We start from the raw sequence: 26,440 nt of genomic DNA on the forward strand, positions 1-26,440 counted from the left end.
CTGAATCCGTTCTTAAACGAGACTACAGAGGCTGGGATGACCAAGTTATTCTTCAGTTGTATGCTTCTCTTACATTCCACTACAAGATCCACAGGTTGATGCATGGCATGACACAAGACAGCTACCTTTCTAGCGCTGACTGCAGGAATGATCACTTCATCCAGCACACAGTCTCCCACACTCGGATGTGCATCTTCCTGTCCACAGTATCTCATCTCATCTAGCATAATCTTTGAGCGACCACAATCTATAACTGCTTGAGAAGCTTTCAAAAAGTCCCACCCGAGACTGTCATGACTACACTCTCATAAGATGATGAATTCTAAGGGCTGTGTATGGCCACTTATACCCACATGAATGACACATCTTCTCATAGGTTTTACATATCTCCCATTAGCCACCTTCAGCAGAGATGTTTTGTTGTCGACGAATACAGTCTTCTGCAACAGGCGACGGTACGAGGGGCGTTTGAAAAGTCCAGGCAAAAAGAAAAACTACTTACGTGTTTGGGGTAAACCTTTTTTATTTTTCAAGAGTGTCTCCTTTTAGACTTACACACTTCATCCAAAGCTGTTCTAATTTGTTGATCCCTTCTGAATAACAGGAAATGTCCAAGTCTGCAAAATAGCTATTAGTTGCTGCAGTCACCTCGTTTGAATAAAATCTTTGTCGTGCCAGCCATTTCTTCAAATTGGGGAACAAATAGTATTTCAAGGGAGCCAAGTCTGGAGAATAGGGGGGATGTGAAACAAGTTGGAATCCTATTTCCATTAATATTGCGACCACAACTGCTGAGGTGTGTGCTAGTGCATTGTCGTGATGGAAAAGGACTTTTTTTGCAGTCCAATTGCTGGCGTTTTTCTTGCAGCTCGGCTTTCGAACGGTCCAATAACGATGAATAATATGCACCTGTAATAGTTTTACCCTTTTCCAGATAGTCAATGAGGATTATCCCTTGCAAACCCCAAAAGATTCTCGCCATAACCTTTCTGGCCGAAGGAACGGTCTTCGCCTTTTTTGGTGCAGATTCTCCCTTGGTAGCCCATTGATTAGATTGTTGTTTGGTCTCAGGTGTATAGTAATGTATCTATGTTTCATCCACAGTGATGAAACGATGCTTAAAGTCCTGTGGATTCTTCCTGAACAGCTGCAAACCATCCTTGCAACACTTCAGATGAATCAGTTTTTAGTCAAGCATGAGCAATCGCAGAACCCATCTTGTGTATAGCTTTCTCATGTCCAAATGTTTATGCAATATATCATGAACCCGTTCAATCGAGATGCCCACAGCACTTGCATTCTCACAAACCTTAACTCTTCTGTCATCCATCACCATATCATGGATTTTATCAATGATTTCTGGAGTCGTAACCTCCACAGGGTGTCCACAATGTTCAGCATCACTTGTGCCCATATGGCCACTCCGAAAATTTTGAAACCACTTATAAACTGTTCTAATTGAAGGTGCAGAGCCACCGTAATGTTTATCAAGCTTCTCTTTAGTCTCCTGAGGCATTTTACCTTTCATAGAGTAATGTTTAATCACCAAACGAAATTCTTTTTTGTCCATTTTTTGACAATCACTTGACTTCCTTGATTCACAAGAATGCCAAACACAAAGGAATAGACCAATATAGCTGAAACTTGGTGTGCCTTCTTTCCAAAGATGCTACTAACTAAACATGACCTCGATATGTGCTGGTGGTGCCACCTGTTGGACTTTGCACGGACTTTTCGAACGCCCCTCATACTTCTCCGAAATAACTGAATATGACACTCGAGTCCACAAGAGCTTGGGGCTGGTCGGCCATCCATGAGGATATCGACGTAGTTTCCTATCATTTTTTGTAGTGATCGATGGCGGAGGATTTTTCTCTTCAGCGGCCTCACCTCCAAGGAATGTTGCACCCTCTAGTTTTCCAGGTTGCGGTGGCTAGGTGATCGGCTGGAGCTTCTAAATGGTGATGGAGACCTTGATTGGCATGTTGGGTAGCGACCTCTCCAGTGGCTAGCTTGCGGCAATGGTGACCTACATTGTCCTGCACCCACATCATCTTGTTCATCTTCGTCGTCCCGGAGCTAGCGTCAGCTAAGATCGGTCTGCTGTCTTCTGGCGCAGGCATCATCAAATATCCGCCACCTTTCTCGACAATAGTGCACCACATGTCCCGTCATCTGCAGTGGAAACATACTGATTGGCTATCCTGGGTCCTCCAGACATCAGTCTTCCTTGGTGCCCAAACAGGTTCCTCATGCAACATTGTAGGAACGTAACTTCGCCTGGTCTCAACTTTTTTACCGTTTTAAAGGAGAGATTGGGTTCAATGTCTGTTCCACTTCCTCCCATATGACCTCTTGAGGCGTCCCTGTTTTTTACTCACCGTGCAATCCAAGTGCCTTCTGAACTTCCTCTCTCACTATCTGACGAAGAACACTTGTGAAATCAGTTTCTTGCTCCATCACAGACATCAATACGAAGTTTGGAAACTGTTCAAACTGCTCACGTGTAATTCTTTTTTGATGCATTGTCTCAATATACTAGCACCATTTTATGAAGTCGTCTGCTGTCGAAATCTCCTTCAGAAGTAGGACTTGATACATGTCCTCAGCAACACCCTTCATGAAATGTGCAGTCTTATCTTCCTCCTCCATTCGAGGATCCACTATTTTACACAGCTCCAAGACGTCTTGAATGTAGGACACTGTCGTTTCTCCTAGACGCTGTGCCCTGAACTTTAATTTATCTTCAGCCTTGCACTGCTGTCGTCGTGTGTCACTGAAATACTTGCACAGTTCTGCCTGGAATACTTCCCAGTTTGTGAACTTCTCCTTGGTGTTCTCATACAATTGCTTGGCAGTGCCCTCCAAGTAGAAAAATATGCTAGCCAAACAGACGGTGTCATCCCATTTGTTAAATTTGGCTATACGCTCATATACCCTGAGCCACTTGTTTGGATCTTGGCCATCATTAACAGAGAACCCGAAAGGATGTCTCATGTGGTGGCACATAGTTGCTGTCACTGTGACGCCCTCTTCTTCTTCTGTCTCCGACAGATTGCGATCTGTTGAATATGGATCGAACTCGGGTTTCTCGCCATGTAAACGGTGGCTCAGTTGTGGCCTGATGGGAGCCACTGTGTCGTCGATAATGTACGTCGATAATGTACAAGTTCCAATACCCAGCATCTCCACCATATAACGTCACATAGAGGAAGGTGTAAGTAGATGAATGACGAACACTAACTTCACTTAACGAAGGTTTATTCAGCACTTGCACATACAAGAGCACAGAGCGAACTGCCCCCGGCCAGAATACATATGGTATATATACAGCTACAGAACATTCCAGTATAATGATTCGTGCCATTTATGGATACTTCTAGAATGTACTCGAACCGAATATAGAAATTAAAATGTTTCAGTTCATGTAGAGTTATGAACTCACAACCCTCCATGCAACAATCTAGTATCATAACCACTACACAACGGCAACTGTGCTACTCAGCTCCTTCTGCAACAATATTAACCAACTCTCTATTCTTGAAATAAGTCATGTACTCGTAGAATCTTCTCAGTTCAACAACAATATATTTTCAGCTCTCATCCCCAAAGTAACAATTATTCTGTACAACATCCAGCAATCCAACTGGTTCCAAAATAACTGTCAGAATCGACAAAACACCCATCCAATTACATACATGCTGCCTCATGCAGAGCCAAGGCATGAAGTAAAAGTCTCTATACAATACACGCTTCATCCGTCTCTATAACAATCCTCGTGACACCACAAACCACAGAACATTATACAAACACACTCTGACTTTTTGATATAACTTCCAAGGCGCTGCTGGTAACCACTTGTCGGGGCCGCTCGTCTGACGCAGCTCCTGGCTTCTCATGACAGCTGTCCTTCCTGCACACACTGATGTGTGTGGCGCTGTAGAAAGGTTCTCTCACCCTCGTCATTAAAACATCGGGTGTTCGAGATGGTAGAGAACCATGTGTTTCTAGAATTTACCCCAAAATTCTCAAAGCACTACACTTGGACCTCAACCTACATCACTCCATAAAGTGTTTCAAAAAGTCAATCCTACCAGTAGGGACCTCCAGGTCAATATGAACCTAATCTGACAGGAAGTGAAATGCTAATGCAACAAAATCATGGGGAGGGCTACTGCAACATTATCATTGATAAAAATCTGTTGCATCAAGGACAGTTTAAGGAGTTTGACCCATACAAGCAGTTACATCCAGCTGATTTCATTTTGTATTTTTATCACTTTGTACATTTGTGAACCTTGAAATTGTGTATACTTGCATTTATATTAAGGTAAGAGTGTAATCCGAAATTTTAATTGCTGACAGGTCTGGACTGGGCCCAAAACATGTTGTGAATGTGGAAATAAAAAAAAAACTCCAAAAATAGCTACAGGATTTTTTTCAGCAACCAACAAGCATTTTTAGAGTCATTTTTATTTTATTTAGATTTCATTGTATAAGGCATAGGACATCAAGTGCCACACACCAAACTGTTAGCAAAGTTAAGTAAAGCTTTGTTTGATAACTATTTATAAATGTTATTTCTTATTATTTGTCACATTTTTGTTACAGCGCTGCCCTGTCCAGCATGTATTAAGTAGAGTTAACTGGCATGTATACTACCACCTCTTTCACAGAACCATAGTACGAAATAACTTTTCTGTACTACAGATGTTTGGCCTGAATTGATAGCAACTTTCAGTTACAATGTCCGAACACCATATAAATATAGCTGTTCATTTACAAAAATACAATTGTGATGTTATGTTGTTCTTTATTAGCATAAAATTACTGTTAACTAAATTTTTGACATATCATCAGTACCCAAACAAAACAGTTTGCAAAAGTCCATCACGAGATTAATGTTCCACAATTCTTAAAAAAATTAAGTTACAGTGCTTCAAAGGAAACTACAGCTATGCAAGTGTCGTTAATGAAGAGCAACTTGAACATAAACAGCTTAAGACTGTAATGGATGGAATAAATCTAAAGAAGACATTTACCTAGTAGATCACGATGATGATGATGATAATGACATTAATATTAGTGTTTTCATTGAACAGACCCATTTTAGTAATAAAAGGTTATCATGATTTTTCTTTTACAATTTAACTACTTAATTAGGCATTTGGTGTGCAGTACCAACGAAAAATTGAATATGTGCAAATAAGAAGCAAAAAACACAAAAAGCATAAAAGAAAAACAGTGCCCGTTTCCAGTCAAAATAATTACTCTTAAATTATATATAAAAACAAAGATGAGGTGACTTACCGAACGAAAGCGCTGGCAGGTGTCTATCGACCTGCCAGCGCTTTCGTTCGGTAAGTCACCTCATCTTTGTTTTTATATATAATTTTTTTCCCACGTGGAATGTTTCCTTCTATTATATTAATTACTCTTAAAGATATCTTAATTCCTTACATCAAAGTTGCTAGTTCTTAGTGTGTTAGTTCATAGCATTCTTTTTACCTCTACTATGGGAAAAATACATGATTACGTCTACACATATCATCTCTTCTTTCAGAGCGCATCCATACGAATAAGAAGGAAAGTATGAGACACAATATTGTTACTTACCTGTCCAGAGCTGAAAGTGCACTTTGAACAGTTGCAATTGGAAGTGTCAGTGATGGGAAGCCATTGTGGGAAAACAACTCTGAGAGACGTGGGAGAACTACCCGAGAAGTGTACTGGCAATTACTAAGTGTTGTCAATAAGCGGTGTTCCCAAACCTGTAAATCAATTAGAGAGATTAATTACAAATCACATATCATTATTTAAAAACACTCTCTCTCTCTCTCTCTCTCTCTCTCTCTCTCTCTCTCTCTCTCTCTCCCTCCCCCTCTCCCCCCTCCCCCTCAAGAGGGGAAATATATTCAAAGTTTGAAGCAGATTTCAAAACCACAATTAGCTGTTTGTACCAATACTGAAGATGCCTCCATTATTTACAGCTTGTAATGTTTCAACCTATAAATATTATATGTACACTATTCAAAGCACATATTTCCACAAGCAAAACAGTCACGTTCAACAAACTCTTATAAGCAATTAGTGAATAAAGAGCTCATCAGCAGAAGATTGTTCGAAACTTAACATATTGAAAAAAAGTTACAGTCAAACAATGGAATATGGAATCCACCCCAAAGGATGGATTCCTGCGCCATCACAGAGAAAATCTCTGCCCTTGTGGATCAGCATCCTCCACCTACCACTCATAACCTATATAAAACAGACTAATCATTTCCTCTACTGACTCTCCACAGTTCCCGTTCATTTAGCAACTGGCACCCTGCCCATCACTGTTGATGCCACTTCCCCCTACACTAACATCACCAATTCCCAGGGCTTTATGGCTACTGAATACTACCTGTCCCAATGCCTAACACACTCATTGCAACCACCTTCCTGGTCGCCATGACCAACCATATCTTCACCCACAATTGCTTCTCCATTGAAGGTGTCACCAACAAAAACATCCATTGTACAACAGTGGGCAACCACACGGCACCATTCCATACAAATCTATTTATGGGCTATATACAGGAAGCATTCCTAACTACCCAGAAACTCAAATCCCTTACCTAGTTCACATCCACTGATGACTTCATCATATGGACCAAAGGTGAGGACACCCTATTCACAATCCTCCAGTACCTCAACATCCTCTCCTCCATTCACTTCACCCAGTCCTCCTCAGCCTAAAAAGTCACCTTCTTTTATGTCAATCAACACTTCAATGATTGCTACATCAGTACCACCATCCAAATCAAACATACCAACCACCAACAATATTCCAGTCAACAGCTGCCTACCATTCTACTCCAAGAAGTTCCTTCCATACAACAAAGCCTGCTGCAGCTACCATATCTGTAATGATGAGCACTCCCTCTCCAGATATGTTAAGGGCCTCACTGAGGCCTTCATGGACTGAAATTACTCTCCCCATCTTGCCCAAAAATTTCTTGTGTGTGTGAGTTATGAATGTGTGTGTTTAGTTTTCTCTACATGAGATGAAGGACTTTGTATGACAGCTAACTATTATCGAACAGTGTTTTTTCCAATGTGCCTCTCTCCCACTCAAAGCCTTCTCTATGTGGCAAGTAGCCATCTACCCTTTCTTACTGTTGAATTGGTTATAGTTCATACAAAGACATTAACTTGCTTCCATGCAGTTCTTGTGCAGAAATTTGGCCAAATACCTCACAAATCACAGTTAACTGAGTGGCAAATGCAATTCATAGTCCAAAAATGTCACACTGCAATTACAGACAAAGCATCAGTCACTATTGCTAATAATTTTATTACATTCCTTTGAACTCTGGCCCTCACCTGTAACAAAGGTTTTCAGTTCAACTCTTCTACCTTGACCCACTCGACAAAACTCTTAATCAATCATTCAATAATAAATATCTAAAATAAACATTACTGTTCTAGATAAAAAGAAAGAAAAAACATCAATGAAACAAACAGAAAAATGTATATAGTCCAAGCTTGCATTTATATCAGCAGTTCAAAAATCTTAAAAACTTAAATACACAGTACTGAGTTCCACAACAAAATATATATAATAGTTCGTAATTATCTGGCTTTTGGCTTTCTAGGCCATCATTAGATAACTTAACACTACTATTAAGATATCTTATGGTACTATTATAAAGTTATCTGATGACAGCCTAGAAAGCTGAAAGCCGGTTAGTAGTGAAAAAAATAAATAAATATTATTGTGGAACATCAATACTGTGTATTCAAGTTTTTAATATGCCTACATCACTCCAAGTACAATAGAACTCAATAATCATTTTAACAGGTACATCTCGCACAGTTTATGTCAATTGTGATTATAGTTAAGAACACAGTATAACTACAATTCCTTGCACCTTTAGTATTCAATATTTATTTTTAAACCTTAATTAACTAGGTTTTGTTTTTCTGGAATGGAATTTAAACAGTATGTTACTCATTATGGTACTACATTTTTATACACAGACATTGAAATCTTCAAATTAAAATAGCTTCCTAAACATGGTATATAAATAGAATCAATCAAAATTCTATAACCGGGAAATACAGTACTTTAAGTCAAAATAGGATGATGATCCAGCAAAAGATGATTGGTGGAGACTTTAATAGAATGTGGTACTGTGAGATTGTAACATCAAGCTCTTCCGTAAAATAAATATTCCTCAGCAAAACTAACGACATGATTGGAATCAGCGAAGCATAAATTACTGTTCTGAATAATATGAATTTGAAAAATGTAGCCTGTGCAATAAATTTAAATATTTAGTAGATAATTGTCCAAAGGCAACTGCAAAAACAAAACAAAAAATTGGAATTTGCTCTAGAGCACATTGAGATGCTCCACTTGAGGTGTAACATACAGCTTCAGTGAAGTGGTGTTTTGCACAATATTTAAATTACTGACTAATAATGCTCACCAAACATGCTATTAGTTTTTATTATTTGATTTAGTAAGTTTGGATCCCCCCATGAACCATGGACCTTGCCGTTGGTGGGGAGGCTTGCGTGCCTCAATGATACAGATAGCCGTACTGTAGGTGCAACCACAACGGAGGGGTATCTGTTGAGAGGCCAGACAAACGTGTGGTTCCTGAAGAGGGGCAGCAGCCTTTTCAGTAGTTGCAGGGGCAACAGTCTGAATGATTGACTGATCTGGCCTTGTAACACTAACCAAAATGGCCTTGCTGTTCTGGTACTGCGAACGGCTGAAAGCAAGGGGAAACTACAGCCGTAATTTTTCCCGAGGGCATGCAGCTTTACTGTATGGTTAAATGATGATGGCGTCCTCTTGGGTAAAATATTCCGTAGGTAAAACAGTCCCCCATTCGGATCTCCAGGCGGGGACTACTCAGGAGGACGTCGTTATCAGGAGAAAGAAAACTGGCGTTTTACGGATCGGAGTGTGGAATGTCAGATCCCTTAATCGGGCAGGTAGGTTAGAAAATTTAAAAAGGGAAATGGATAGGTTAAAGTTAGACATAGTGGGAATTAGTGAAGTTCGGTGGCAGGAGGAACAAGACTTTTCGTCAGGTGAATACAGGGTTATAAATACAAAATCAAATAGGGGTAATGCAGGAGTAGGTTTAATAATGAATAAAAAAATAGGAGTACGGGTAAGCTACTACAAACAGCATAGTGAACGCATTATTGTGGCCAAGATAGACACGAAGCCCACACCTATTACAGTAGTACACGTTTATATGCCAACTAGCTCTGCAGATGACGAAGAAATTGATGAAATGTATGATGAGATAAAAGAAATTATTCTGGTAGTGAAGGGAGACGAAAATTTAATAGTCATGGGTGACTGGAATTCGAGCGTAGGAAAAGGGAGAGAAGGAAACATAGTAGGTGAATATGGATTGGGGCTAAGAAATGAAAGAGGAAGCCGCCTGGTAGAATTTTGTGCAGAGCATAACTTAATCATAGCTAACACTTGGTACAAGAATCATGAAAGAAGGCTGTATACATGGAAGAACCCTGGAGATACTAAAAGGTATCAGATAGAATATATAATGGTAAGACAGATTTAGGAACCAGGTTTTAAATTGTAAGACATTTCCAGGGGCAGATGTGGACTCTGACCACAATCTATTGGTTATGAACTGTAGATTAAAACTGAAGAAACTGCAAAAAGGTGGCAATTTAAGGAGATGGGACGTGGATAAACTGAAAGAACCAGAGATTGTACAGAGTTTCAGGGAGAGCATAAGGGAACAACTGACAGGAATGGGGGAAAGAAATACAGTAGAAGAAGAATGGGTAGCTTTGAGAGATGAAATAGTGAAGGCAGCAGAGGATCAAATAGGTAAAAGGACGAGGGCTAGTAGAAACCCTTGGGTAACAGAAGAAATATTGAATTTAACTGATGAAAGGAGAAAATATAAAATGCAGTAAATGAAGCAGGCAAAAAGGAATACAAACGTCTCAAAAATGAGATCGACAGGAAGTGCAAAATGGCTAAGCAGGGATGGCTAGAGGACGAATGTAAGGGTGTAGAGGCTTATCTCACTAGAGGTAAGAAAGATACTGCCTACAGGAACATTAAAGAGACCTTCGGAGAAAGGAGAACCACTTGCATGAACATCAAGAGCTTTGATGGAAACCCAGTTCTAAGCAAAGAAGGGAAAGCAGAAAGGTGGAAGGAGTATATAGAGGGTCTATACAAGGGTGATGTACTTGAGGACAATATTATGGAAATGGAAGAGGATGTAGATGAAGATGAAATGGGAGGTATGATACTGGGCGAAGAGTTTGACAGAGCACTGAACGACCTGAGTCTAAACTACGCCCCCAGAGTAGACAACATTCCATTACTACTACTGACAGCCTTGGGAGAGCCAGTCCTGACAAAACTCTACCATCTAGTGAGCAAGATGTATGAGGCAGGCGAAATACCGTCAGACTTCAAGAAGAATATCACAATTCCGATCCCAAAGAAAGCAGATGTGTTGACAGATGTGAAAATTACCGAACTATCAGTTTAATAAGTCACAGCTGCAAAGTACTAACACGAATTCTTTACAGACGAATGGAAAAACTGGTAGAAGCCGACCTCGGGGAAGATCAGTTTGGATTCCGTAGGAACACGTGAGGCAATACTGACCTTACGACTTATCTTAGAAGAAAGATTAAGGAAAGGCAAACCTACGTTTCTAGCATTTGTAGACTTAGAGAAAGCTTTTGACAATGTTGACTGGAATACTCTCTTTCAAATTCTGAAGGTGGCAGGGGTAAAATACAGGGAGCGAAAGGCTATTTACAATTTGTACAGAAAGCAGATGGCAGTTATAAGAGTCGAGGGGTATGAAAGGGAAGCAGTGGTTGGGAAGGGAGTGAGACAGGGTTGTAGCCTCTCCCCGATGTTATTCAATCTGTATATTGAGCAAGCAATAAAGGAAACAAAAGAAAAGTTCGGAGTAGGTATTAAAATCCATGGAGAAGAAATAAAAACTTTGAGGTTCGCCGATGACATTGTAATTCTGTCAGAGACAGCAAAGGACTTGGAAGAGTAGTTGAACGGAATGGACAGCGTCTTGAAAGGAGGGTATAAGATGAACATCAACGAAAGCAAAACGAGGATAATGGAATGTAGTCGAATTAAATCGGGTGATGCTGAGGGAATTAGATTAGGAAATGAGACACTTAAAGTAGTAAAGGAGTTTTGCTATTTGGGGAGAAAAATAACTGATGATGGTCGAAGTAGAGAGGATATAAAATGTAGACTGGCAATGGCAAGGAAAGCGTTTCTAAGAAGAAAAATTTGTCAACATCGAGTATAGATTTAAATGTCAGGAATCTGTTTCTGAAAGTATTTGTATGGAGTGTAGCCATGTATGGAAGTGAAACTTGGACGATAAATAGTTTAGACAAGAAAAGAATAGAAGCTTTCGAAATGTGGTGCTACAGAAGAATGCTGAAGATTAGATGGGTAGATAACATATCTGATGAGGAGGTATTGAACAGAATTGGGGAGAAGAGGAGCTTGTGGCACAACTTGACTAGAAGGGATCGGTTGGTAGGACATGTTCTGAGACATCGAGGGATCACCAATTTAGTATTGGAGGGCAGCGTGGAGGGTAAAAATCATAGTGGGAGACCAAGAGATGAATACACTAAGCAGATTCAGAAGGATGTAGGCTGCAGTAGGTACTGGGAGATGAAGAAGCTTGCACAGGATAGAGTAGCACAGACAGCTGCATCAAACCAGCCTCAGGACTGAAGACCACCACAACAACAACAAGTTTGGATACACACAATATGTAGAGATTTTGTATTATCTGTGCAAGTAAACAAGCGGAGATGGATGCAGCGTTTCTCCAAGACAAGGCAACAATTTGTGGCATCTGCTGGTTTAGCGATCACTCCACGCAGCTGCACCACTGCCTTCCAGGCATGCCACACTCCATGGAATAGTGTATACCATGACAATGAACTATAACATGGAAGGGAGATGGACAGTGTGCTCCGAAATCAGAGAGAGAGAGAGAGAGAGAGAGAGAGAGAGAGAGAGAGAGAGAGAGAGAGAGAGAGAGAGAGAGAGCTGGCCCTGAACTGGCTATCAATTTGTAATACTTGATGTAATTATCGTAACTCCATAATGGCAGGCAGTTGTTATTCGGGATTTTCTGTGATTGTATGAGATGGAAGAATATATGCACATCTTCAATGAGTGATTTCTGTTATTTAGTAGCTTACTGGAAATTGATAAGCACAAATCCATTTCCAGCAGCATCCAAACTGCATTATTTTCAGACATCAATATTTTTGGGCGCTCACTCTTCAATACTGTTTGAATGATTCTAAAACATGTCTGTACAAAATTTTATCGCAATCAAAGCACTGTAACTCAGCTGTCTTGAGCACGTGAGGAACATGTTCTTTCATACTGTTCAGAGACATTGTGCTGATGTCATCTCAGCTTATCAGTAAGTGCCCATGTAGTGCAAACAGTTGTTTGTAGATCATCATATAGCTGTACACAATTCATCATCAAATGGACAAGTACTGGAAGTTTTCTTTTATAGCATACAGGAAGTAAAATTAACTGTTAGTGAAAAGTGCTAATCTTGTGGTTCGCAAGTGCACTATACTTTGCAAGAAAGCAAAAATTCTGACACGAGCTACTCAGCATTACTCACAAAAATTTATTAACTTGCTTTCGAGTGAAAGTGTCAAGACGAGTTTAAGCGCTGTGAAGAGGATGCCCTGAAAACAGAAAAATAAACACACATTATTTTTACTTCAACAGACAGAGCCATGGCATAAAGGCTACCTGGCAGGAGTAGACCGAACACTTGCAGATCAAGAAGAAAGGGTGGCACTGAGAAAACTGGAAGAAAAGAAAAGGCATGACAAACAAATGTTCTGCATCATCTGCTGCACTTCCACCTTCATCCTCTGAAGAATTCAGACAGGATATTTTCAAGTTTAGATGAAATTTACATTGGTGATGGTGAGGTCTGAGAACATATTTCTGAGAGTATTTCATTGGAAAATGCTGCAAAACAAGGTACCAAAGATTTTATTACTGAAAAATTAGTGGCTGCCTTGGATAGATGCCAGCTAAGTGTAAGAGATTCTGAGTATATTCTTCAGGTAACAGCAGAGTCACAAAGCCAAAGAGCCTTGCATTAATAAATCTTCTCTTCAGACAGAAGAAGAAGAAGAGAAGAAACTTATCTGACACAATAAAATCAGCTTTCAAGAATATATCTCTGCAGTTCCTCTTGTTTCCATTGGAATGGTAAACTTTTGAATCATTGGGACAGTGAACAGCTCATTGGTGTTCCAAAATTACAGAATTGTTTTGGTAAAGTACAAGTGAATGCTGCTTGGAATGGTGGCAGTGAAAACAATGTACAAATTCTCTAAAGTAACATCTGTCTCAAACGCTGGCCATCTTAATGGGACATGTATTTTACTTGAACGAAACATGGACAAGGAGAAGTTATATTTCTCAAGCCATCATTTCATTTATGAAGTTATTTCAAAATGTGGATTTGAATGTAAAGTACATGGTGTAACGAGCAATCCTGACAAAGCAGTTTTTAAGCATTTGAGACAGAAAACTGGGAAAGTATCGATGTCAGCAACTATAACACTGACAAAATTATTGTCTACTTGGTTTTTAATGAGTCAAAATTATGGGGATATTAGGGAATTTAGTCATCATTTGTAATTGTAGTTTGTATTTTTCTCTCTAATTGCTTTTTGATGATAAAGTAGATGTACAAACCATCCAAACAGTAGCAAATTTGGACAAATTGAATCTACAAATGGAAAACAGAGATTTGAAAACTGGGTGATCCCTTACATGGTCAGATCATTATTATTATCTTCTTTCCTTTCTCAGACATTATTATTATTATTATTATTATTATAACCATTCATTATTGGTTTTAATTTGTTAATTTACATCTCCTAATTCACGCTCATCTTTATTTCAGAGGAAACATTAGCTGACTTCGTGTCAAGCAAAAGTAGAGATCTGTTCTCTAAATATTGTGGACATCAGTTTTATTCATGAATGCTCTTGTTGAAATGTGTGTTAAATTAATGCAAGATTTTCATGGACTACTGACCACAGATGAGGAGTAAAGGGCGTTTTGGTCAAGAACGTCTCAGACAACGCCCGGATTGCAAGAAACACTGAAAAACATATTCTCTAGAAAGTTAAAACTGACATCTTCTGAAATGCATATGGTTGCATTCCGGTTTATTTTCTTTAAAGTGCACACACCGTAATTCTGTCTGCTGCATCCAGGCACTTTTGATGCTATGTCATGATTTGCAAGATAAAAGACCTAGAAAGATCCAACTGCAGTGTGACTCTATGCTGTTCATATTACTATGAAATAAATGACGGTGGTTTTGTGGGAAAGTCTACACACAGTCCCAACTTGCATTCTCCTCCTACTCCATCTTCTTGCTGCTGTGACAGAACAACTACGAGGCCAATGATGAGCAATGCGGGAAAACATGCAAAATGCATTACATCAGTGGTTACAGGCAGCCAGGGAACTCTACTGTGATGGAATTTTCAGACTTACAAAACAGTGGGATAAACGTGTGCAAAGAAATAGAGACTGTACTGAAAAGAAGAGTGTAAGTCTGTAAATTAACATTATGTACACAGTTTGGGGGAAAAAAGGATATGAATATTCACAGCAATGCATTGTACCATATCACTCATGTTAAATGCTGCTTTTCTATTTGAAAAAATGAAAGATGTGAGCCACATTTGCTTATTCTTTCAGTCAATGAGAATTTTTCCTTAAGTTAGTTATTAGTTTCATGTTTGGTGGATCATTTTCATGATGAATTGAAATGATGTGAAACTGGTCATTTTATATTCACATCACAAATTATTTTGTAAAAATGGCTACATGTTGATGATTTACACATAGTTTATCTTCTTTCTTTAAAAAAGTAATAGTAGTAGTAATAATAATAATAATAATAATAATACAGATGTGAATTAGTAATTCCTACCCTTCACCTTTTACACATTACAATAGCAGAATTCTTCAACGAAATAAAAGTAGTTTTCAAGGAGAACCTTTTTCAGTCGGTTTTCAAATTTTACTTTGCTATCTGTCAGACATTTTTTATCACTGGGTAAGTAATCAAAAATTTTAACTGCAGCACTGTGTACCCCTTCTTGTACTAAAGTGTGGTGTAATGAATGCCATTTAGTCTTCTGGTATTATAATTGTGTGTTTCATCGTTCTTTTTGAGCTGCACTGGATTATTTCAACAAAATTATTGAAGAAATAAACATGGTGTGAAGCCACAGTCAAAAGCCTAACACCTTAAACAGATGTCTACTAGATGATTGTGGCTGATCATTACATAATATTCTAACGACACATTTTTGAGCAAAGACGACTTGATTTTTCAAAAATAATTTATCCCAAAACATTATATATACTAAGGTTATCCATTACAGAGACTTTTAAGATCCCATGACTGTTCATTCAATATACATACCGAAAACTGCAACCAGTCACTTTTTTTAAATATTTCTTCATTCCATAAAACAGTTTTTGGACCTTTTTAGGCTCACCTTCAGATGATCCACAGGAGGTTACATGAGTATTTCATAGTGTAATGCTAAGTGGGTCCAAAAATGAATTCTGTATTTACTGTGACAGTATGGGCGAATTTGTTATTAGTAACCATCTATCAGCTTATACTATGACAATTGGTAAAACACACACACACACACACACACACACACACACACACACACACGCACACAGAAAGAGAGAGAGACTGTTTTCCGACAGACATCATTATTTTTTTTGTATATAATACACCCACAATGGAATCTGATAGATCAGATGGATACTAATAACAAAACTGCCCAGTCTGTTGCAGTAAGTACAGAGTTAATTTTAGATAAGTCACCATATAAACGATGCACATGGCAGTACATGAAAGCCTGTTCCATCTTCTTGTCACAGAGCCACCATCCAGCATTATGCCATGAAACAGTCATGCAACATCCAGTGCACCATATAAAGACAAGCCTGAAAAAGACTCAAAAATCACTTTATGGAATAAATAAATATTTCAAAAACTGACTGATTGCAATTTTCGGTATCTACATTATTCCACATGATATTGTTGAATGAAAATATGCAAAATATGTGACCTTACTGATCCACAGCTTCTACCCATTTAGAAGTGTCATGGTCCAGGATTGCAAACTTCGAAGTTCTATGTAGTCGCTCAACATCGCTGTTGCATTGAGGATGATACCGCATTGTACATTGAAGTTTCATTCTACATACTTTGCCTAAATTATTAAACAATTGCAATTTAACTGTGTTCCTTGGTCATGATTGCCCATGATGTAACACCAAACCTTACAAGACTGAGCTGCAGGAAGCCTTAGCTACTTTTTTAGAGGTGATATTTTCGACTGGTATGACTTCCATCCAGTATCTGAACAATCAGTACAAGTCAAGCAGTACATCATGCCCTAAGGAGGTGACAAAGGTCTAATGAGGTCAATGTGTACAACAATGAAGCATTCATCAGGTTCCACAAATTTTTCAAATTGTAATTGTGTGTGGCAAGTAATCTTGGTTTTCTAGCAGTTAAAACATGATTTGGTCTATTAATCTTGGTTTTCTAGCAGTTAACACATGATTTGGTCTATTGGCACACATCAGTTCTTATGTTTGATCAAATAACTCTACTAGATAGCAGTTTCATTGTAGTCCTCAGGCCAAGATGAGCTAAACAATGAAAATGAAGAAATATTTGACAACCAAAAGCTTGTGGAATGTAAGGTCTGATATTTGCGAATGTCACACCACAGTGTTTTCCCTGAAAAAGGTCGATACAACTTAGGTGCATTTCGCAAGCCAGAACTCATTACATTAAATTCATACAGTCCAAATGGTGTGATTATAACTGTCTTGTGCTTGTCTTCTTCAGCAATGTGTATTTGATAATAGGCTTCAAACAGATCAGTTTTTGAAAATATGTCTTTGCCTTGCAGAATATGGCAGAAATCTTTTATGTGGGGTACAGGAACTGTTCTTTCACTGAACTGTCTGTAACCCTCACATAGACATACTGAGCCATCTTCCTTGGGTTCCACATTTAAACTGTAGTTTGTTGGAATTAAGTTATAGTCTGAACTGAATCTACTTTAAAATGGGAAAAAAAACTCAACAAAAGTATACATTAATGCAGGAAAGTTAGTACTCTAGATACGGCCAATCGCGTACTTACAAGTTTCATGTAGCGATGTTGTCAACACTCACCATGAGGTATGAGGGGTTCTACACCGCTAATAGGAGAGCAGTGGGCCGAGGGTACATTTGGGAATATATAATATTGTGCCCTGCCCACGACGTAATAACATACTATTTTCTTTTTCCATCGGAATATTAAGGTTTAAAGATATAATTTAGCCACTGAGTCAATGAACTGCACTATAAGTCAGTGAGTATGTACGCCCAGAGTAATGAGAGCGGTGTATCATTATCATTTTGTTCTATATAAGAACGTGTGCTCGTCTATTCTCTCTTTTCTTTAATTGTGCGCCTTTCCGACAGCATCTTACTCTATCAGACTCCTATTTTCTTCCATTTTGTTCGAATGAACTAAACTTGTATTCCTGCTGGGAATTCATTTAATCATTCTATCATTATCGCTAATTGTGAGTACTAATACGATCTTCTTATGAATGCTTTATTCTTTCACTCCAGAGTTGAGATAAGATTATTGCAATTTCCAAGTATTTTGCCGAAATATGGCACAATTCTTTGTTAAGTTCAAAACTGTGAGAATTATTCACAAAATGTTAGATTTCTGTACAAATTATTTACTTCGTTCAATAATAATTCTTTAATTTAACATTTCTGCTTTCATTTCATAATAGCACTCCCAAATTTCCAATTTATAAATGTTATAGATATTTCTTTACTACATTTTTTCCCTTGCGGTGCCAATACAATACTCACGAGATTAAATCAAATTACCCTGAATGTCTTGCAAGGTGAGAAGACAGAAATTTCCCTGAGATTACAGAAAACACAAATTAACCATTTTTCGGCACACTGCTTGCCTACTGATCTTAACTTCAAGTAAAAAAAGGTAAAAGGAGTAAAATAAATGAAGAAGTGAAGTGATAATACTGTGCGTTCGACAGTATTGTGTGCATTTTCTGATAAAAATAATTTTTATAATAAAGTCAAAAAAAGTGGTGTGTGAGTGAAATATCTAATTCATTTACTTTTAATTAAGGATAAGAAGTGATACCTCTAATTATTCCATGTAATAATAGTTGTGTGTTAATATATAAGTATTAAAAGTGACTAGTCTCATGTGTATATTTAAATAATAGTAGAACAGAAAATTTAATTGGGATACATTAAGTTTGAAGAAATTTTGCTTAACAGTCAAACTATTGGCAATATATGAATATACTATAAGCTTAGGTTACATCCATCGTAATTTACGCTAGCTGAAGCATAAATTTTCACAATTCCATAATAATATTCACCCATATTTATAAAATATACCATAGTCAAAAAGATTCAGTATAAATAACAGTAATGCCAATTTAGAAGCAAAATCCACTAGGTATGTGTGTGTGTGTGTGTGTGTGTGTGTGTGTGTGTGTGTGTGGGAGGGGGGGGGGGGGGGGGTCACAGCTATGTTCTCATGTCACACTAACCAACACCTCAATGATTATTAATAGTGATACCACAGATGACAGGCATAGCACATAAAAAAAAGTAGTGAAGATGGAAATTAATGTAAAACATTTCTTTTAGTTTATTTTATGTCTCCTTTATCCAAATGAGACAAACAATAAAGGGCATAAGTTTAGAGTACTTATAACATTAACTTTTCAGGCAAATACTTTATATCAATAAAACAGTTTGTAATTTTGGCTAGTAAGAACACGTTAAAAATAATTTTTCTCGTGGAGGCTCTTAAAATAAAGGGACACTAAAAATAATCTTTTATCAAGGAGGCTCTTAAAATAAAGGGGGGAGGGGGGGTCTCACATTCATGAACATTTAACACTCGGGTAAAAATGGTAGCTACCCACCTTCCTTCTGTAAGACAGATGCATTATTGCTACTCATCCACCTTCTGAAAAGCAGATGTAGAGCTAATGGTATTCAGCTACACTTTATCTCAAATAAGTTGTTTAAAATTTTCTGAAAGAATAAAATAGTGCAGCTATCTGATCCAAGTCTTTAGAGCTTGTTGCCCCCACATATAAAAAGTGCAACCCAGTGTACCAATAAATTTTATATACAGTTAATAACCCTGCCCCAGCTTTGCACAGAAAGCACTAAGTATCTACAGCTGGATAACTTCTCTGGTGTAGTAGTAATTTTGTTTATGGGTCACTGCGTAAAGTTACGATTAAAATTCAGAGAACAACATTAGATAACTGAATATCATTACTATCACCACCCTAGATGGCAGTGATGTTATTTTCATAGAGGCAGGGGACTTGAATCCATCATAGTTAAGTCAATTCACATGAAGTATTTATAAATTACATACACAATCCTTCCTTGTGAATAATTCTACCCACCAAGGAACCCATTTTGAAATCACTAAACTAGTTTCTGAAACTAGCCAAAACATATAGACAGAAACCACAGCAGTGAACTTTAATTTATATATGTATAAGTTGCACAAATTTATCAGTCTTGATTCAACAAACGTTACACACAAACCCTCACATCTTCACACTTCTATTCCAGTTTATTAGCAAGATTAGTATTCTCTCAGTTTTAGATAATAATTTAGATTTTATTTTGTAATCTCCTTGTGTCAACACTAACTGAAACAAACATGTGGATCACATGAACTGTAAATATACTGTTGTGAAACAGAAACAACATTGTGTACAAACAAGGGGGGAAAATAAGGGTGTGAGAGATTTCAGAAGATGCATCTATGTAAACGGGAACATCAACAGACAAGCCCCTTGTGCCCTTGCTGCTGAAAATATCTACATCAATATTCTGCAAACCACTGTGCAGTGCATGTCAGCGGTCACTTCCCTCTGCACCAGTTATTTGGCGTCTTCCTGTTCCATTCACGTATGGTGTGTGGTAAGAATGACTGTTTAAATGTCTCCATGTACACTGTAATTCATCTAATCTAGTCCTCACAATCCCTGCAAGAGCAATAAATATGGGGTTGTAATACATTCCAAGATTCACCATTTAAAGCCATTCTTGAAATTTTGTAAGTTAGCTTTTTCAGCATAGTTTACATACATCTTCAAGTGACTGCCAATTCAATTTCTTCAGCATTTCCACGACACTCTCCCACAGGTCAAACATACCTGTGACCATTCATGCTTTCCCTGTATACGTTCAACATGGCCCGTTAGTCCTATCTGGTATGGCTCTCACACATTTAAGCAATATTCTATGATTGGTTGCGCATGTATACTAACTGCATTTCACTAGTATTCTATAATGAACCAAAGTCTACCACCAACTTTCCAAGCAACTGAGATTATGTGATTGTTCCATTTCATATTCCTACAAGGAGTTACACCCAGGCATTTGTATGATTGACCAATTGAAACTGTAACCCACTGTACTGTAGTCATATGATACCATTGTTTTCTTTTTTCCCCAACTGTGGCCCATTATACTGTAGTCATATGATACTTTTCTTTTTTTCTTCAAGTGCACCATTTTGCATTTCTAAACATTTAAAACAAGTTGCCAATAACATAGCCCTTTATTGCAGACTTCAAGTTTCCTTTTGTGTTATGGATTCACTTTCAACTTTATCATATTATGTCTTAATGTAATAAACTCAATGAAGCATTATGAATGAACAAAAAGAAGATATTACATACTGGAATGCTGCCTTCCTTTTCATTTCCTCTATACACCGCTGGAGATCCAATTAACTGTGAAACAGCTGGTGGATGTAAGTCTTGCATAGCATCATTGCTAAATGCTAGTGTTTCTAGAGTCTAAAACAAAACCACAGAATATTATAAACAAACAATGCTGAAAACACACAACATTTAAATTATTAAAATTTTATTTTGTAATCCTTTCCTTTGAAAGGATAATTAAATATTTCTGACTAATAATTAAACAGCTTCCTGTCTCTCACAAAAACATAAGCATCAAACTATCAATTCATTAAAGTCTGTTACCTAGAGAATGAAGAGAAAATAAAGAGATACTAAGGTTTACCATTTCATTTATTTGATAACCAATACCATAAGTGTCCTGGCTGGGGTGACGACCTAGCTGAATGCAGACACATAACGTCAGAAAATGAAAAACAGGTACGTGACTAACTGAAGACCCTACTGCATGAAGAAGTCTTGAGGCTGTCATTCAGCAGTGAGGATCAAATGGCTGTTGTTACTGATAATGATTATACATATTTTTGATGTAATAAGCTTTTATTAGTTTTATCTGAATCAATAACTGGAATACTACACATTACAACATTCTTCGCTTTGAACAATTTACCACCAATGGGCATTTATCCAAATTCAGAAGGTTTGTAAGTAGTGTGCTTTTCCATTTTCCAAGTTATGTATAGGCACCTAAAATCAGCATAGCTGTACATGTTTTGAAGAGTAAACAAATGAAAACAAAAACTTCTGTGTACTAATTTGTTACTGCACATGAGATGCGAGTTCGTCGGAATCATTAGTTCTCCCCACAAATGGAATGATAAAGTTGGGACCCTGCACAATGAAAAGAGACAAAGGGAGCATTATGTCCAGGACATTCTGAAATGCAAAGGTCTGACAAATACTACTCAAGTACTCTGCACCAACTGGATGAAAAAATGAAATATATGAATTATAAAGAAAAAAAAAAAACAAGCAGAGCACATGCCGTTATTAGAATAATTGCTAATTCATGTAAATGTTAATCCTATAGGGACTATTTCACTAAGAATAATTTATTAACTATGCACTCTGTGTAGGTTTTTAAGACAATTACATTTGTAAAGGAGAATGCAGAATATAGCATAATTAATAGACACATTCATCATTACATCATCATATGCTACTGAGTAATAGACCTGGAATATAAGTGCCTTACCCCTCCTTTCCTTCTCATCCCTGAGGTGTGTAGGTAATAAAGTGATACAAAAGTTGCAAAGTGAATTTTCTGCTTTTCAATGTTTCTATTGGTAACACCTGCTGAAGCTAACTACCAGCTAGCCATACAGTCATCTTTGAATAATAATTTTCTTAACTGACTTTTTCTTTACATATAATTCAATGTCAGGTTGGAAAGTTTAAAAAAAGTGCAATAGTAACGTTTTTAAAAAAGATGTGAAGTTCACACAGCCTTATACCAGTGCAAAGAAATACTTTCTCTCATGGTTCAAATGGCCCTGAGCACTATGCTTAAACCTAACTAACCTAAGGATATCACACAACACCCAGTCATCACGAGGCAGAGAAAATCTCTGACCCCGCCGGGAATCGAACCCGGGAACCCGGGCGTGGGAAGCGTCTCATCTAAGAGAACAGATCTTTATACATGTTTCATCTATTTACCTGTAATTGTCAAAAACATCTAACAGTATCACAGGAAATAGCATTTAAGTGCAGTAGGTTACATGGCCTCTTTCACTTTAAGACTAATGTATTATAATTACTTAAGACAGAATAAAGTAAACTGGATGATGCAATGTGTATATACCTTACTGAAGCTAAGCAGCATTGCCTGTATCAGAGCATTGAGTTCCCTCTGAGCAGTGGTATTCTCCAGAAGCGGTGTCTCGCGCTGCTCACTTGCAAGAACAGATTCTTTTACTAGCTGTACAACTTCTTGCACTTTTGTTTCAAACTGCATTGGCTGCAAAACAAAATATAGGAGCAAATTAATAATAATGAAATATTACTGCAAAGCCACCAAATTAATAAAAATGTACTGCTGTGTATCAGAATTAATAAAGCATATTCTGTTACTGTCTACAACAAGGTACTTTGTGTTTGTGTGTGTGTGTGTGTGTGTGTGTGTGTGTGTGTGTGTGTGTGGACAGGCGGGTACGCATGCGTTTCCTTCCCTACACCATTCTCTTCATCTCAGAGCTCAGTGTAGAACTTATGAACTATATCCTCATTTATTTGTGGTATATATTCCAATCACAGCCTTCTAAGACTGCATCAACTAGTATCATACAATCCTCTCCCTCCTCCTACCTAGTGGTATCCACGTATTGGTTTGCTCACTGATTCTCCAGAGAACCATCTCATTTATTACATAAATCCCCCTAATTTTCAGAACCCTGTAATGCCACATCTAAATTGCTTTGGTTCTTTTTCCCAATCCCTCCATCCTGATGCACTACAAATTTTTTTCTCAAATTAAGGCCCAGGTTTGATATTAGCAAACTTAATTGGCGAGAAATGTTCTCTTTAGCTATGCTAGTCTTCTTCTTAAAATGTGCTCTTTGCTTTCTTCATCATGCATTATTTTTCTTTAAAGATAACTGCTGAGTCTGCAGTAATAGAAACAAAACACAAACAATATTCCTCTATCTGTTTTTATTGCGAAAAATCAACAAACAAGAACATTGCAGAAGTTGCCAAAAGTTGTCAAAACAATTTAAATAATAAACAAAGTATGGATCCCACTACAGATTTGATAACAGAAGAATAACAAAATAAAATGTTTCCCCACAAGTCTATTGATCAAGGAAGTCCACCAAAGAAAAGATGGAAACAAAACTACTAGAGAGTGGTCAGCACAACGTTACCACTAAACTATTCAGGAGGCCAGACGCTCATGAGTCACAGTCCAAAACTAACACTCCTGAAGATCTGGGACTACAAGTAGACGAGGCGCGTAGATGTAATGTCCTCGATGGCATATCCGTATAAGTTGAGGTGGCATGTGGAACTGCCTTTTGGCCGGCAGTATGCCGGCTTATGAGGCCAGTTGGCAGATGGATTTTTTGGGACTATTTTCAATCATGTGAGTGGTGTAGGAAAATAGTCCGCTTGTTGATTGCGACCTCTGGTGGTGCTGACAATCAGCAGCGCTCAGGTAGCTTGCTCTGGTGGTCATTGGCTGAGACACGAGACTGTGTTTTTGTCTCAGGCAGGGGCCGCAGTCATACTGTAACCATCTGCTTTGGTTTCACTTGCTGAGATGGCATCCTGCATCTCTGTTCTATCATGCAAGATGCCAAAGTTGCAGGCAAATGGGACAGACACGGGAAATAACCAAGTTCCTTCACTTCATCTCCTAAGCGGTCTCCAATGTTGATGTAAATTTGTAGGTAACTAATTTCTGTCATTCCTCATTACTTCCATCTTGTTTTTGTTTACTCTTCCATATCCTGTGATTGGTTAACTGTTTATTACATTCACCCAGTCATCTAATTCTTCCTCACTTTCACAGAGTGTAGGAAAGACATCACCAAATCTTAGCACTGATATCCTTTCACTTTGAATTTTATTTACGTATCCTGTCATGATTAGGATTATCAGGCATTTTTTTACATGTAAACAGGCATTCTACACATTTTACATTACATTTATTATGAAACACACGTTACAAGAGATCTTAGATCCAATATGGAATCCAATACTCATACATAACTATGAAATAAAACTGGCAATACATGTTAATTTTTTAGATAAAACTTGTAACGGTTTGCCTACTTTATTTCTTCGTTTGTTTTCCTCAGTGTCAATGTACTGGCTGAAAAAAATAGGGGGTGGACGTGCAGTACTGTCTACTGTAAATGATGTAGCCAACAGATGCACAGTTGCATTTCACAGTCTTTTACTTTCACTTTTCACAAGCCCCCAATAATACACAGCTATATATGGGCAGTACACTATTGTTCTAACTTCCCATAATCCTTATTAATAGTTATACTGCTACATTAGTTTACTGTTGAACACCCTATGAGCAGTAAAAGCCTAACCACAAAGTTCACAGTTCTTGAAGAATAGAAAGGTATGTACGGAACAGACACTGTCGTTGCTTTAACACACGGTCTAATGGTGTAACGCTGATTTCACTGTTAAGTTGATACATTGTTGTCGCTCTAACCAACACAGGTTCCTCATCTGGAACTCGGCGGTGGACTGACAGTCTTGTGACCAAAAATCAGGCCCTTGTATATCTTCACAATAATAGGGGCAAAAACTACAGTTTGTTCAAAATTTGATTTACAGAAATTACAATTAAAACCTAACTCTTTAAATTAAGTGAATACATCGAAAAACTCCGTCTTTTTAACAATTTCTTCTACTACAAGGTTTAAGCCGAATCATTTGTTTAAATCATGAAATTAACATATATAGTTACGCAAAGAATACTTTTGACAAAACTGTTAATTACTTTGGAATTAATTAAGGGCTGGCTTTGCTAACATGTTTTCAAATAGAGCCAAATAGATCCTTTAAGAATACTATTAGTTGTTCCTCCAAATGTTTGTAATTACTACAGAATTTATACCAGGTATGAAATGAGCATTAAGATACAAATGTGTCGATAGGGAACATTTGTTGTGAACGAGCCTTAATTTTTTTTGTTTGGTTGGTTGGTATGACAGCTGTCAAAATATTTAGTATACATCAAATCATGGAACAAACAACATCATATGTTTTCATCGTGTTAACAATGTCGAATTTTGTACCAGAAAGTGATGATTTGCGAAAAGCATTAATTTTTTTGTTTTCATTTGAAAAAAAGTGCTGCAGAGTCGCATTGAATGCTTGTCGAGGCATATGGTGATCATGCTCTATCAGAAGTAACATGCAAAAGATGGTTTCAATGGTCCAGAACTAATGATTTTGATGTAAGAAATGAAGAAGGTGGAAGACCACCAAAGAAGTTTGAAGACGCTGAATTGCAAGCAATATCGGATGAAGATGATACTTTCGAGTCAGAAGCAAATGGCAGCAATGCTAGATGTTGCGCAACAAACAATTTCTGACCATTTGAAAGCTATGGGAAAGATCCAAAAGTCTGGAAAATGGGTGCCAGATGAATTGAATTTTGCTTCAAAGACATGAAAGAAAATCAATTTTGCATCAAATTGTTACTGGCGATGAAAATGGATTTATTTTAAGAATCCTAAATGGGAAAAATCATGGGTTAATCCGGGACAACCATCAACATCGACTGCAAAACCAGATCGATTCGGCAAGAAGACAATGCTCTGTGTTTGGTGGGATCAGAAAGGTGTGGTGTATCATGAGCTTCTAAAACCCGGTGAAGCTGCGAATACTAATCGCTACAGACAACAAATGATCAATTTGAACTATGCATTGATCGAAAAAAGACCAGAATGGGCCAGAAGACATGGCAAAGTAACTTTTTTACACGACAATGCACCTGCACACAAAGCAAAACTGGTTCAG

At 37.8% G+C, this 26,440-nt stretch overlaps 1 protein-coding gene across 1 annotated transcript in view; it reads right to left on the reverse strand.

Moving 5' to 3' along the window:
* Window positions 1-26,440, reverse strand: part of LOC124615371 (exocyst complex component 2) — a 121,225-nt gene that overhangs the window by 19,354 nt on the left and 75,431 nt on the right. Inside the window, exons 13-15 of the mRNA XM_047143194.1 lie at window positions 22,758-22,913; window positions 20,930-21,049; window positions 5,617-5,771 (exon numbers count right to left, since the gene is read on the reverse strand). Of these exons, the coding sequence (XP_046999150.1) occupies window positions 5,617-5,771; window positions 20,930-21,049; window positions 22,758-22,913 (431 nt within the window). The remainder of the gene's footprint in view (window positions 1-5,616; window positions 5,772-20,929; window positions 21,050-22,757; window positions 22,914-26,440) is intronic.

The sequence above is a fragment of the Schistocerca americana genome, chromosome 5, assembly GCF_021461395.2.
Source record: "Schistocerca americana isolate TAMUIC-IGC-003095 chromosome 5, iqSchAmer2.1, whole genome shotgun sequence".
Lineage (NCBI taxonomy): Eukaryota > Metazoa > Arthropoda > Insecta > Orthoptera > Acrididae > Schistocerca > Schistocerca americana.